Below are 13,970 nucleotides of genomic sequence, written 5' to 3' on the forward strand. Positions count from 1 at the left end.
ACACAGTAAGAGATCAGTTTTCAAAAGGTAACTAGTTAGCCAAATAAACACTTGGCTGACTAAATCAATGCATCTGCTTTTTGTACAAGTACATTTTTGTTGAAAAACTACATGCATAGACTTGAAAATGCTATCTACATGCATACTTTTCCTCCCTGACCTAAACACACTCCTGAGAATGCCTCCTCAAAATGTGGTTAAAAGTAGGCACATTGTGGAACACCACACAAACCTTTAGCCACATTTTCAGACAGATGATCAACACATTTCAAAAAATTGTCCTAATAATTTTGGCCCATCATTGGAAAGTTATCAAAGAATGTGTACCAATTTTCTCAGCTAATGTGAAGAGAAAAAAAAAAAAAAAAAGGTGGTGACCCAGTCTGAGGCTTAGGTACTGTAACTAAATGTATTTCCCCTATAGACACAAAACAAAGACAACCTTTTAGTACATGTGCCTCACTGAATGATACTACAACTGTGTTTTCTATCTTTGTCCTTAGATTGTTCTCTTTAGGCCACTGTTACCCTACTGCTGTGGACCATATACTCAATTCTGCACTATAAAAACACTTGGGTTTCATAACTCATTGTAATCAAGTATTTAAGGCCCGGTGCAATACAGTGCGCTCAGCTGAGCGCTCTGTATAACCCGCAGTCAGACGCGCGTTAAATAGGCGCTAATCCACCCCCTAATGCAATAGTGGGATTAGCACCTATTTAACGCGCATCTGACGCGGAGTGAATGAGATAGTGCTTATCACATGCAATAAAATAAATGTGCGTCTCAGATGCACTATTTATCTCTCAGATATCAACGCCTGCCTGGAGCAGGCATTAATAGCTGAGTGCATGTAAAAGAAGTACAGAAAAGCAGAAAATCTGCTTTTCTGTACTTCTTCAGTAAACAAATAAACAAACAAAAAAAAACCTCAGCAGACGGCCAGTTATGAAAACCGATGCAGAGTTTACCGGCGTCTGTCTTCATAACCGGCAGCCGCCGCAGGGTCACGTTAGCAAGGAGGCGCTAAAGTCATGCAAGCGACCCTAGTGCCTCCTTCCTAGCGCAACCACCTAATTTGGATATTGCATGGAGCCCCCTGGCGGGCGCCATGTGTACATTAAGAAAGCGGGCGCTGAAAAGTCAGCACCCGCTTTCCGCGGAAATGATTGCATCGGCCCCTTAGAGAGTACAGTTCTGTGAAGGCACACACAAAATATAAATTCAGATCTATGGTTTTGTAGTGGAATATGCATCCACTGAGCTATGAGGGTTGGACAGATGATTATATATATATATATATATTTTTTTTTTTTTTTAATTTTGAGCAGCTGTACATGAGAATAAGGAGTAAGCTAAACTTGAGTACAGAGTTTTGGGTTTTTTTGTTTGTTTGTTTGTTTTTGGTTTTTTTTTAATTCCTACCCCTCCTTTCGCCATTTCCACTTTAGGATTTCAGTTGAAGAAATAGCTTCTATTATACACTTTTCATCCCGGCTAAACAGGAAGTGTCTGGATCCACTGACAAAGTTAAATTAATACAGAACAATAGTTTACTTCAGAGAACAAGGTAGCAGCAAAAGCAATGTATCTGCTATTACGCTGTTTTCTGCCTAATATTCATCCTGACCTTTTCATATCATCAGTTATAGTAACTAGATAAATATTCAAGAAAAACAAAGTATCTGTGCATACACCTACCAGAAATGTTGTACACAAAACTGTACAATTTGGTACCAAGTTCTCTTACTCACACCACACTGACCTGAGAAAAAGTATAGCTCTCAAAGGCTAGTGAGAAATGTATCGTTAGTCCTATAAAAAGGTAACACCTACAAATTGTTGGTTGGCTTTTATTTCTACTAACTCACATAAATATTTTGTTTATTACTGTCATTTGATCCGTAAGCGTATTTTAAATTATGGCTGTTATATTGTATCCTGCAAGGAACAAGAATTTAGGGACTTGCGGGTTATAAGTGTTTTTAAATAAAATAAATATGAAAAAGTTAAGAGGATGGTGGGCTTATAGCAAGCGACGACGACATAAAGAACAACAGAGTAAGCAGCTTCCAGTTTCCTGCAGCAGCTCACATACTGTATGCAGCAATTTAGAAAATTCAGCAGTAAGGTTTCTGAAATAGTGATGCATTGTATAAATATGAATCTCATTCTATATACTGAATAATGTAATTTATTTTACATAATAAAAATAAAAGTTTTACAATCTTGCTTGGGTATAATTTAGTTCTTTTTGCGTTATATGGATACGTGATCTTAAGAAGAAGAGGAAGAGATCTCAAGGATGAACAATACAGATGGAGTCTCAGGAATGGGAAGAGAGGATTAGAGGGAGAGGAAAGCTTGGGGATGGGGATAGATTAATAATTTATAAGTCGCCTTTCCCAACAATTTAATATATACATTTGGAATGCAGAAATCTGAGGCAGAAATGTGATAGGGGGTGAGATAATGATGTGCAGTAAGCAGAAGACAGACCTAAGGGTGATTATTTTTCATATTTCAAAGAAGAGAAACCATGTACTAAGTCAATGGTCAGAGCAAGAGGAATGCAAGAGTGCATATGAAGAGGCATAACTAGTAGAGAACACGACACTGGTGAGACCTCCCTTGGATTATTGTGTTGTTTAGTTTATTAAAACTTGATTAATCACTTTTCTACATATAAAATAAAAGCAATTTACAATAAAAAAAAAATAAATCCATGATAAAGCAATTACTAAAACAATACATGAAAACAATAACATCAATAGAAAACTATAAACAAGCAATTGCTAAAATAAATCAAAAACAAAATCAATCACAATCATAAACAAACACTAACACTGACACCTAGACAGTTGTAATAAGTGTGATTAAACAGATGAATCAAGACTAATAGGACAATAATGCTTATATATTATAGATGGATCACAATGACAAATCAAATAGGGCTTAATTATATATGTCTAATGAAGTTAGGAGTAACAATCAAACAATTAGGACAGTAGGATTAATTACAGGAAACCTGTGAGAAGAGATGTGTCTTGAGAGCCTTCTTAAATTTGGCAAAGTCCTTTTCACTATGCAGGCTAAGTAGTAAGGAATTCCAGAGACTGGGAGCAAGATATGCTAAACTCATCTCTCGTATAGTCTCCACTCTGTTTTCCTTTGGTGATGGAAGGATTAACAGTCTTGTTGGGAAGAACGGAAGGTCCTGCTAGGGAGATAAGGACAAAGAAGGTTGGAGAGGTATAATGGGGTTCCCCAGTGAAAAGCCTTAAGGCATCCAATCTTGAACTGTACCCAACAGGAGACAGTTAACTAATGGAAGTCATAAAATATAGGGGTGACATGGTCATATTTTTTGCAGCCAAAGATGACCTTAGTGCCATTTGGAGTCTCCTCAATAAGTTAACTGAAAGAATGATAGAGAGCATTACAATAGTCAAGGCGACCAAGCACAAGTGAATATGTGAGGTTCTTAAGAACATAAGAAATTGCCATGCTGGGTTAGACCAAGGGTCCATCAAGCCCAGCATCCTGTTTCCAACAGAGGCCAAAACCAGGCCACAAGAACTTGGCAAGTACCCAAACATCAAGAAGATCCCATGCTACTGATGCCAGTAATAGCAGAGGCCATTCCCTAAGTCAACTTGATTAATAGCAGTTAATGGACTTCTCCTCCAAGAACTTATCCAAACCTTTTGTGAACCCAGCTACACTAACTGCACTAACCACATCCTCTGGCAACAAATTCCAGAGCTTAATTGTGAGTTGAGTGAAAAAGATCACCTATTTCTGAAACTGGTCTAATTCTCCGGATTTGAATTTGTATTTAAAACTTGTGGTAAACCACTTTGGGCTGCTGTATCAGTCTGATTGGTGTAGTATATAAGTAATAAAATGAAATTAAATTAAATTAAATGAAGAGAAAAAAAAATAAGTGTTGAACAAGGCTTCAGAGTTGAGAGGAGAAAATAAGTCAAGAGACTAAACTTACTCCTAAGCTGTAATAGAAGAAACTGAGACTTTGAATGAATGTGGCTAATGATGAAGGACAAAGGTTAAAAAGCAGGGGGCTGGGGGTTTGGAGGACAGAGCCCTAATGTACCCTGCATGTCAAAGATCAGGAGTGTGATGTTCTAGAGTTCCAATACGCTCGCTTAAAAGGCTTGAACCAATAAAGTGAGGAATCAGGTAATCATATTTCAAAAAGACAGTTAAGCAGTAGTTGGTGATTTATTGTGTTGAAGTCGGCACTCGTGACAAAAAAGACTACAAGTACTGTCTTCCTCTTATCGAGATTTAAAATGATTTCTGTAACCAGTGTCGTAAGAATGGATTTTGGACTATATGATACTCAGATTATCTGGAATGGAGAACCAGCATTTTATCTAAAAAAGAAGAAAGGTTAATGAGGAACACCTTTTCTATAATTTTAGGGAGTGTAAGTAGAACGGAGATGGGCTGAAAATTCTCAAGATGGTCAACATCAAGTTTGTGCTTCTTGAGCACTGGGCAAACCCTAGCAGCTTTGAAACTATTTGGTAGTTATCCTTGCTTTAGACTAGTGTTAATGTCAACCGAGAATGGCATGAGACCTAAATTACGGTTTTTAAGGCATTTAAAGGGCAATGGATGAAGAAATGATGAGGAAGCTTTCATCTGACTCATAGTAACTGCAGGCTGGCTAAAGATATCTTGTTAAAAGCAAAACATTTGCTGATGACTATAAAAGCATTACCCAGAGAGGATGACATTTCCAAAAATAAGAGAGAAGTAATGGATAGAGCATCAAATAATTTTGTGTGAATTTGGTTAATTTTTCCCTCAAAAGCTTGTACAAAATCCTCTGTGGTATGCATCCAAGGATAAGAAAGGGAGTTAACCTGAGTTTGAGAATTGCGATACAAGTTTAAAAAGAAGTCTAAGTCTGTTTTCTGCATCCCTCAAAGACTTTGTAAACAGGAAATACTGTCCTTTAAGAGGAGTTCAATCCTGCACAGATTTGCTCTTATTTATTTTTATATACCGATATTCCTAAATAATCATACCGGTTCACATAGATATAAAATTCAAGAATAACAGCAGTACTAAAAGAATATCTAAATGGCTCTTCTGCCATTTTCCTCATAATGCCTGGAGTTCGCTGGTTACAATAGCGTAATGGGGCGGTCAAGGGCTAAGTCGGAAAAGTCATCAGGGAAGATGAGGGATGTGGCACGGACATCAAGGTCAAAATCCCTTGTTCTTCTGACAGGGACCTTAGCACTATGAGCAGGACTATGGGGAATACTGCAACAAAGAGTGAATGTTATCAATACATGATCTGCCAGAAAAAAGGGAAGAATTTAATTTGATGAACAGGCAAAATAAACCTGTCAGAAGAAAAGATGAGGTCCAGAATACGGCCTTCCCTATGACCTGGACTACAAATCTATTGTATTAGATGCAAGTCCGTCATGGAAGAGAATAACTGTGGACTAATGCAATTCATCCGTGTACAGTTGAAGTCAAGTAATAAAATATGGGTACTCCTAATTTCACATTCATTAGTGACAGGGGGAAGTTCATAAATCAGTAAAAGGTTGAAGTTAATGGTCTTATGTAACTGAAGAAAAAGAAACATAAGAATATGGAAGAAACTTTCTTCCTTGATTTTAAGAATATTTCTTCTCTAAGACTTACATTCAAGGGGAATAAGGTCCCTGTTAAGACTCAGGCTCATAATCTAGAAGTATTCATTTCCATTCTCTAGTGCAATCATTATATTACAAGACACACTTACTCTGTCCTTGAGACCACTTAACTTCTCAGATTTCCATACAGTAATCCAATCTTTGATTCTGTCCACTATTGACTATTGTATTCTAGGTCTCCCAAACTCTTATCTGAAGTTTCAACTAATCCAGAATTCCCCTACCCAGTTAGTTCATGGTACGCCATTGCGGGAACACATCTCTTTGGTACTGTTCACCTTACACTGACTTCCAGTTCTTTGGCGGATCAAGTTTAAAGTTCTTACCTTGATTTTCAAAGCCCAGAACAATTTGTTCCCATAAAGTATAGTGTCTACAGTACACAATTACGAGCCAAGGCTTTCACACTCTGCTCAGCATCTCAATGCCTTTGGAAAACCCTTCAATAAAAGAGATACGTCTAACGGAATCTAGAATAGGATGTTTAAGGTCGCAGGTCTAACTTTGTGGAATGAATTCCCAGAATAAATTAGTAATTAGTATACAGAAGGATTATCTGAGGTTTAGAAAAACCCACAAGGCCCTTTTTTTTTTTTTTTTTTTTTTTTTTTTTTACTATGGCCTTCCAGTCATGAACTTCTAGTGGGCCATAATGAAGTCCTTGAGGGGCATCAATTGAGTGTTATTATTGATTTCCTGTGCTTGAGATGACGGATGAATACAATCAACTTTGTTTTACTTTTGCTATTATTTACTTTTTGTTTTATTATTGGATATGTTTGTCTTAAGTTTAGTTTATTTTGATTATGTTTGTCTAGTTGTAAACCACCAAGATTTGTGGATTGGTGGGATAGAACTATTTTAAATAAATAAATCATAAGGGGGCATGGCAGATGACTGCATACCACAGATCTGGTACTGTGAAAAAAAGATGTAGTTGGTTGGATAGGCTTGGTGAAGACAGGGGCATCATCAGGTTTCAGCCAGGTCTCCATGATAAAAAGAATATGAAGATTGTGGGTGACAATGTCAGCTATAAGGGAGGACCGGTTAGCTGTAGAGCAAATGTTAGTTAAAGCACAGTTGAAAACAGAGGGAAATGGGGCATTTTGCTGGGATATGAACTCAAGAGGGAAATGGGGGCTTGCCAAGCAAAACTGGTTGACCCAATGGGGTAATTCGAAGCAAAGTTGGTATTCTGGATTCAACTGAGAACATTTTAAAAAGCAAAGGGAGCTTGTACTTACCCTGTCCCTGAAAAACAGGGATGTTGAGGGAGTCAGGCATGATGACTATACCAGTCTTCAGAGAGCCAAGAAAGATGACAGTCTTAAAGACGAAAAGCTGACCAAGTAAGCTAAGTATTAACTAAAAAAACAAGCTAGCTGGATCTTGGCTACACAAAAACCACACAAAGGAGCAGGCTCCTTTGTCGTGCTCGACAGAGGCATGTGCCATGTCGGTGCGGGACTTTGTCAGCCAGCCCCCAGTGTTCTGAAGGCCATGCCTTAAAAGGGCTGAATGACCTTGACTTATATCCCCCCCAAGTGTGGATAAGATCCCGGGGGTCTCCGAAGACCCTCCTATCCTTGAAGGTGGCCAAAGTTGCCAAAAAAACCCCCCCAAAACGTAAATTTTCAATGGTGGATGGTATATGCCCTATCCTCAATCCTTCCCCTTTGACAAATAATCACCCCTACACCTGGTCTCCAGCTCCCCCACTGTAATGCCCGTCAGTTGCAGACGGCTGCGACCTCTCATGCTCACCTCTCTCTTTGCTGCATCGTCAATTCTGGGAAGAATGGCAGCCTCCACCAGCTACCACCGACCTCCTTGGCGTCCCCAGGACGGTGTGGACGTTGCCGACCGCCATCTTGTTCCTGGTAACGCCTAAGCACGCACGCACAACAGCCACCTTTGTACACGTCATGGCGGGAACCTCCGTATGATGTCATCTTGCTACAGTACTTAAGCCTACTGGCCCTATGCTTCGACGAGTTAGCAAGGAGTTCCCTCGTTGCTGAATCCACTCCATTCTTGGACTTCCGGTTCCAGATCTCTGCCTTGGCATGTGACACTCTGGGTACCCGCTCCTCGGGGGCCTTTCTGCGTTCCTGGCTATCCGCTCCTCGAAGGGCCTTTCTGCCTTGGACTACTCCTGTTCCGCTCCTCGGGACAGTCTCCTGGAACTACCTTTGTGAGTACTAGACTTCAGACTTCAAACATACCTATCCTACTGAGGAATCCTTCTGCGGGCCACTACCGTTTCCTCTCCAATAGGACTCGCTCCAGGATATCCTGCACTGCAGGGTATCACCATCTCCTTTCGCAGGATCTTCCTCCGGGGTCCTGCACCTCAGGCTATCTTCTTGTCATCTCCGCAGCACGGACATCTTCGGCGTACCCCGCTCTGCAGGCCACTACCGGATCTGCACATCTGAGGTTTTTTTTTTTTTTATAGTTCTGAAGAGACTTCCTGGCATACCCTGCTCCGTGGGCCATTACTGGATATTCTCATCGGGAATCTTCCCCTCAGCTCAGAACTGTACATTCTCATCTACTCCCGCTCTGCGGGCTTGCCTTCCTTCCTGTATAATAAAGTCTCTACCTTACAGCTGTGTCTGAGACAACTGAGATCATGCCTGCCGGCGGTGAGGCTCACAGGTGCTCCTCCCTGTGGGCGGAGACACCTCTCACCTCGGCCCATGGTTCACATTCTTGCAAGAACATAACAGATTGCTAACTCCATGGACCCGGCTCAGTTCTCAGCTCTTCAGGCCATCCCTGGGCTGGCCCAATGACTCTCCCAGCAGCAAAGGACATTAGAGACTTTGGCTAATGCCTTCAATCAGTTAAACTCTCGGCTGGACTGTCTCGACACCTTCCGCTTCACATGCATTGCCTCTGAGACTCTCCGTGCCATTGCCAGCACTTATGTGTTTTACAGGCGATCGATCCCCTGTTATGTAGGGGCTTTCTGAATCAGTGCTGTATGCACTTTTCATTACAACCTACCTACTTTCCAGATGTAGTGTCCAAAACTACATATATATTGACTCTCTTGGACGGGAAAGCCCAGACCTGGGCATCACCTCTCTGGGAGCGTAATGATCCTATACTCAATGACTTGACAAGGTTCCTTGCTGTATTTCGTTCTGTGTTTGACGACCCTGCTCGCAAGACTGTCGCTGAATCTGCACTCCTACATTTCCAACAAGGTACCAGACCTCTGACTATGTTACTGAGTTCAAAACCTTGTCTTCAGAATTACACTCGGTTGTGTGTTGTCTGCGGGCTATTTTCCTGGAAGGCATTAACTCACGCATCAAAGATGAACTAGCGGCACGTGAGTTCCCTGAAACTCTGGACTCCCTCATTGACCTAGCTGGGCGTGTTGATCGTCGCCTGCGTGAGCGATCTCAGGAGATTAAGGGTCCTAAGAAGATACCATCAGGGGTTCCGCGCTCTCGTCCAGCGCTTGTTACCCAGACTACTCCCGCACCCACTATCGAGGAGGCAGAACCCATGCAACTAGGCTGCAGCCACCTATCAGCTAAAGAGAGGCGTCACTGGAAAAGATTAGGCCTCTGCATGTACTGTGGACGACCTGGTCACACTGTGCCCTCCTGCCCGGGAAACTTTCAGACCTAGGATCTGCTGGAGGACTCCTCCTAGGTCTAACTTCTCCATCTCCTCCACTGACACTTCCGGTTTCCATTAACTCAGAGGTCCCTGAATTTCACACTTTAGCGCTAGTGGAGTCCAGTGCCGGTGGGAACTTCATACTCAAACAACTCGTAGAGCACCTACGAATGCCCACTGTTCAGACACCTACACCACTGCTATTATCAATTTATGGCAAGCCATTACCTGGTGAGGTTACCTATTCCACTCAACCTATTCAACTCCGCACAAGATCTCTACCCACGGAGACCATTTCGTTTTTGGTCCTAGACAAGGCGATACATCCGGTAGTACTTGGACTGCCATGGTTACAAACGTACACACCCCAATTCGACTGGAGCACCTTGCAACTATCCCAATGGGGTAAGTCCTGCCATGGAAAGTGCCTCGAAGTGGTGACTCCTATGCCTTGCCTGACCACTACCACTTCTCTTCCAGGCCTACCGCTGCAGTACTCGTCCTTTTAAGACGTATTCTCGAAAAAAGCAGCAGACACTCTACACCTCATCGATCCTTTGACTGCACCATAAACCTATTACCCAATACCGAGCCTCCCAGAGGAAGGGTATACTTACTTCCTTTGTCGTAAACCAAGGCTATGTCTACCTATATTCAAGAGAACTTGGCGAAGGGCTTCATTCGGCCTTCTAAATCTCCTGCTGGGGCCGGGTTCTTTTTTGCCGGTAAGAAGGACGGTTCCCTTTGCCCATGCATAGACTACCGTGGCCTGAATAACATCACTATGAAGGACCGCTACCCATTGCCATTAATCTCTGAACTCTTTGATAGGCTCCAAAGAGCCAAAATATTCACTAAACTGGACCTCAGAGGGGCATACAATTTGGTCTGAATACGCCAGGGCGATGAATGGAAGACAGCATTTAATACCCGCGATGGCCATTTTGAATATTTAGTCATGCCCTTTGGCCTTTGCAACACCCCGGCCGTATTTCAAAACATGATGAATGAAATCTTCAGGGATATGCTACACAGCTGTGTAGTAGTATATCTAGACGACATACTGGTCTATTCTCAAGACCTCCAGACCCATCAATTGGACATCACTAAGGTTTTGCAGAGACTAAGAGATAACCACTTATACGCCAAATTGGAAAAATGGTTCTTTCACCAGGAATCTGTCCCCTTTTTAGGCTACATGTTATCCAGTCAGGGGTTCCAGATGGATCAGCAGAAAACCAAAAGTATTTGGGACTGGCCCCAACCTACTGGTCTTAAAGCTCTGCAAAGATTCCTCGGTTTCACCAACTACTACAGATCCTTCATTCATCACTATTCCACCTTGATGAGAAAGGGAGCCAACCCCTCTCAATGGTCTCCAGAAGCCGTAACCACCTTCCAGGAACTCAAGAAGGTGGATGCCTCTGATGTCGGAGTTGGTGCTGTCCTTAGTCAAAACTCGGACAACCACACTTTACGTCCTTGCTCATTTTTCTCTCGATGCTTCTCCCCTGCAGAGCGAAACTACGGGATTGGAGACAAGGAGCTACTAGCAATTAAATTGGCATTTGAGGAATGGTGCCCATGGCTCGAAGGTGCGCAACATCAAATTACGGTTTACACCGACCACAAGAACCTTGAATACTTACGTCATGCACAACGTCTTAACCACAGACAAGCTCAATGGTCCCTATTTTTCAATCGCTTCGACTTCTTTTTGAAGTATCGCCCAGTGGACAAGAATACCCACGCTGACGCACTCTCCCATTCCTTCTCAACGGAAGACGTCCCTGACACTCCGTGTCATATCATTGATCCTTCTAAGGTACTTCTCTCTGCTACCCACACAGTTCCAGCTGGGAAGACGGTGCTCCCTCAGACACTCAGGAAAAAGATTCTCTGATAGGCACATGACTCTGCTCGCAGGCCAACCTGGACAATCCAGAATCTTTGTCACACTGCAAAGATTTTACTGGTGGCCCACTATGAAAAAGGATGTCCAGGCCTACGTAGAGTCGTGCCCTACATGCGCTTGACAGAAACCGCCGGTCGATCGTCCCTGGGGACGTCTCCAACCACTGCCTGCTCCGAGTAAACCGTGGACATATAGAGCCACGGATTTTATTGTCGACCTACCAGTGTCCAATGGCAATAATACCATCTGGGTCACTGTTGATCGCTTTTCAAAAACGGCTCATTTCATGGCACTGCCTGGGTTACCGTCAGCCCCGGAATTAGCGAAGCTATTCATCCGTCATGTCTTTTGTCTGCATGGACTGCCAAGGCACATCCTCTCTGACTGAGGGGTCCAATTCACAGCGAAATTTTGGAGATCTCTCTGCAAGAAATGTAACATTTCTTTAGATCTCCATCAGCTTACCATCCACAGGCCAATGGACAGACAGAAAGGACGAACCGTACGCTAAAACAGTTTCTCCGGGCTTATGTTAACTCCAGACAAAGTGACTGGTCCGAGTTGCTCCCCTGGGCCAAATTTGCACTAAATTCTCACCAGTCAGCTTCAACCGGTTCGTCATCGTTTCAAATAGTCTATGGACGTCAACCTCTGCCTCCTTTACCTGTGCCTTTGACGGTATCATCACCCACAGCACAGGCCTCAGCGCAAGAACTGCACCAACTTTGGAAGCATACTAAACAACTTCTCCAAAAGGCTGGGCAAAAGGCCAAGACATTTTACGATACCCATCACCGAACAGCTCCACAGTTGCAACCCGGAGATAAGGTATGGCTCAGTACCCATTTTATCCGCCTAAACAGGCATATCCGGATTAGGATGCCATTTATTTTTTCCTATTTATTCCTGCATATGGCAATTCCTGCTTCCTCCTGATGTTAGTTATCCGTGACTTTCCCTGTAATTTTATCCTCTCCCAATTTATTTTCCTTTATAAATTCATTGTTCTCCTTCTCTATTCACCCTGATGATCACCCTGGGACGGCGTGGGCATTGCCGACCGCCATCTTGTTCCTGGTATCTCCTGAGCCGTGTGCATGCGCGCACAAGGGCCACCTTTGTACACATCATGGCGGGAACCTCGGGGGCGTCCCCTCCGTATGACGTCATCTCGCTACAGTACTTAAGCTGACTGGCCCCTATGCTTCGACGAGTTAGCAAGGAGTTCCCTCATTGCTGAATCCGCTCCATCCTTGGACTTCTGGGTCCAGATCTCTGCCTTCGCGTGTGATGCTCTAGGTACCTGCTTCTCAGGGGGCTTTCCACGTTCCTGGCTATCCGCTCCTCGGAGGGCCTTTCTGCCTTGAATTACTCCTGTCCTGCTACTCGGGACAGTCTCCTGGAACTACCTTTGTGAGTACTAGACTTCAGACTTCAACAATACCTATCCTACTGAGGAATTCTACGGCGTACCCCATGCCTTGGGCCACTACCGTTTCCTCTCCAGTAGGAATCGCTCCAGGATATCCTGCGCTGTAGGGTATTACCATCTCCTTCCAAAGGATCCTCCTCCAGGGTCCTGGCACCTCAGACTATCTTCTCGTCATCTCTGCAGCACGGACATCTTTGGTGTACCCCTCTGTGCGGGCCACTACCGGATCTGCACATCTGAGGTATTTACTACAGTTCTGAAGAGACCTGCTCCGTGGGCCACTACCGGATATTCACATTGGGGATCTTCCCCTCAGCTCAGAACTGTACATTCTCATCTACTCCCGCTCTGCGGGCTTGCCTTCCTTCCTGTATAATAAAGTCTCTACCTTACAGCTGTATCCGAGACCACTGAGATCATGCCTGCCGGTGATGAGGCTCACAGGGCTCTTCCCTGTGGGTGGAGATACCTCTCACCTCGGCCCACGATTCACATTCTTACAAGAACATAACACCCATCTTCCCTGGATTTACCAAACTGGCTATGGTGATATAGTGGAAGCCCTAAGGGCTCCCTAGGCTCTGGACCCAGTGGCAGCAATTTTCCAAAATGACTCTGGCTGGCTGATGGCTAATCTTTGCCCCATCATATGATAGGAGCAATTGGTGTCATTTTAGAAAATGGCCACCATCAGGAATGGAGCCCTAGGGAGCTCCCTGGATCCCCATAAGACTATCAAGGCCAGTTTGAAAAATCAAGGGATGGGGGTCAATTATTTGCCAAAGAGGTTTACCATATGATAAATGGCCTTATGCAGCTTAGTAAATAAGGCTCTAAGTTTGTGCCTGAGGCAAAGGAAGATGAAGTGACTTGCCCAAGATCACAAAGAACGTTAGTGGGATTTCAACCCTGACTTCCTTGGTTCTCAGCCCACTGCTCTAACAACTAGGCTACTCCTCCACTTCAATATATTTTCCAATTCTTGTATGGTTAAATTTCTCTCTCTATGTCTCTCAATTACAGTTATTTATTCTTCTCCTTTTTTGACATTCCTTTTTCTCACTCATCTCTCACCTTCCTTCCATATATTTTCTCCCTTCTTCCCATCTATGGTCTTCTTCCTCCTCCCAACCATTTACTCTTCCCTCATTTCCATACATTCTTTTCTTCTCCCATTCTATCAAATCTCTTTCCATACCCACTCTCTCTCCCATCTAGCTTCCTATTGTCTACCCCATATTATGCTGATACTGCACTGCTCTGTTTCCTATGTTTGCT

At 43.3% G+C, this 13,970-nt stretch overlaps 1 protein-coding gene across 7 annotated transcripts in view; it reads right to left on the reverse strand.

Annotated features, from left to right (window-relative positions):
* Positions 1-13,970, reverse strand: part of NISCH (nischarin) — a 191,488-nt gene that overhangs the window by 56,387 nt on the left and 121,131 nt on the right. The window contains exon 15 of one of the 7 annotated variants that reach the window (XM_029599461.1): positions 1,233-3,218. The exons of 5 other annotated variants lie outside the window; for them this stretch is intronic. In XM_029599461.1, the coding sequence (XP_029455321.1) occupies positions 3,094-3,218 (125 nt within the window). In that variant the 3' untranslated portion in view covers positions 1,233-3,093. Of the gene's footprint in view, positions 1-1,232; positions 3,222-13,970 lie in introns of those variants that run through there. One more of the 7 variants, XM_029599460.1, reaches the window with a different exon arrangement.

Source organism: Rhinatrema bivittatum, chromosome 4 (assembly GCF_901001135.1).
Source record: "Rhinatrema bivittatum chromosome 4, aRhiBiv1.1, whole genome shotgun sequence".
Lineage (NCBI taxonomy): Eukaryota > Metazoa > Chordata > Amphibia > Gymnophiona > Rhinatrematidae > Rhinatrema > Rhinatrema bivittatum.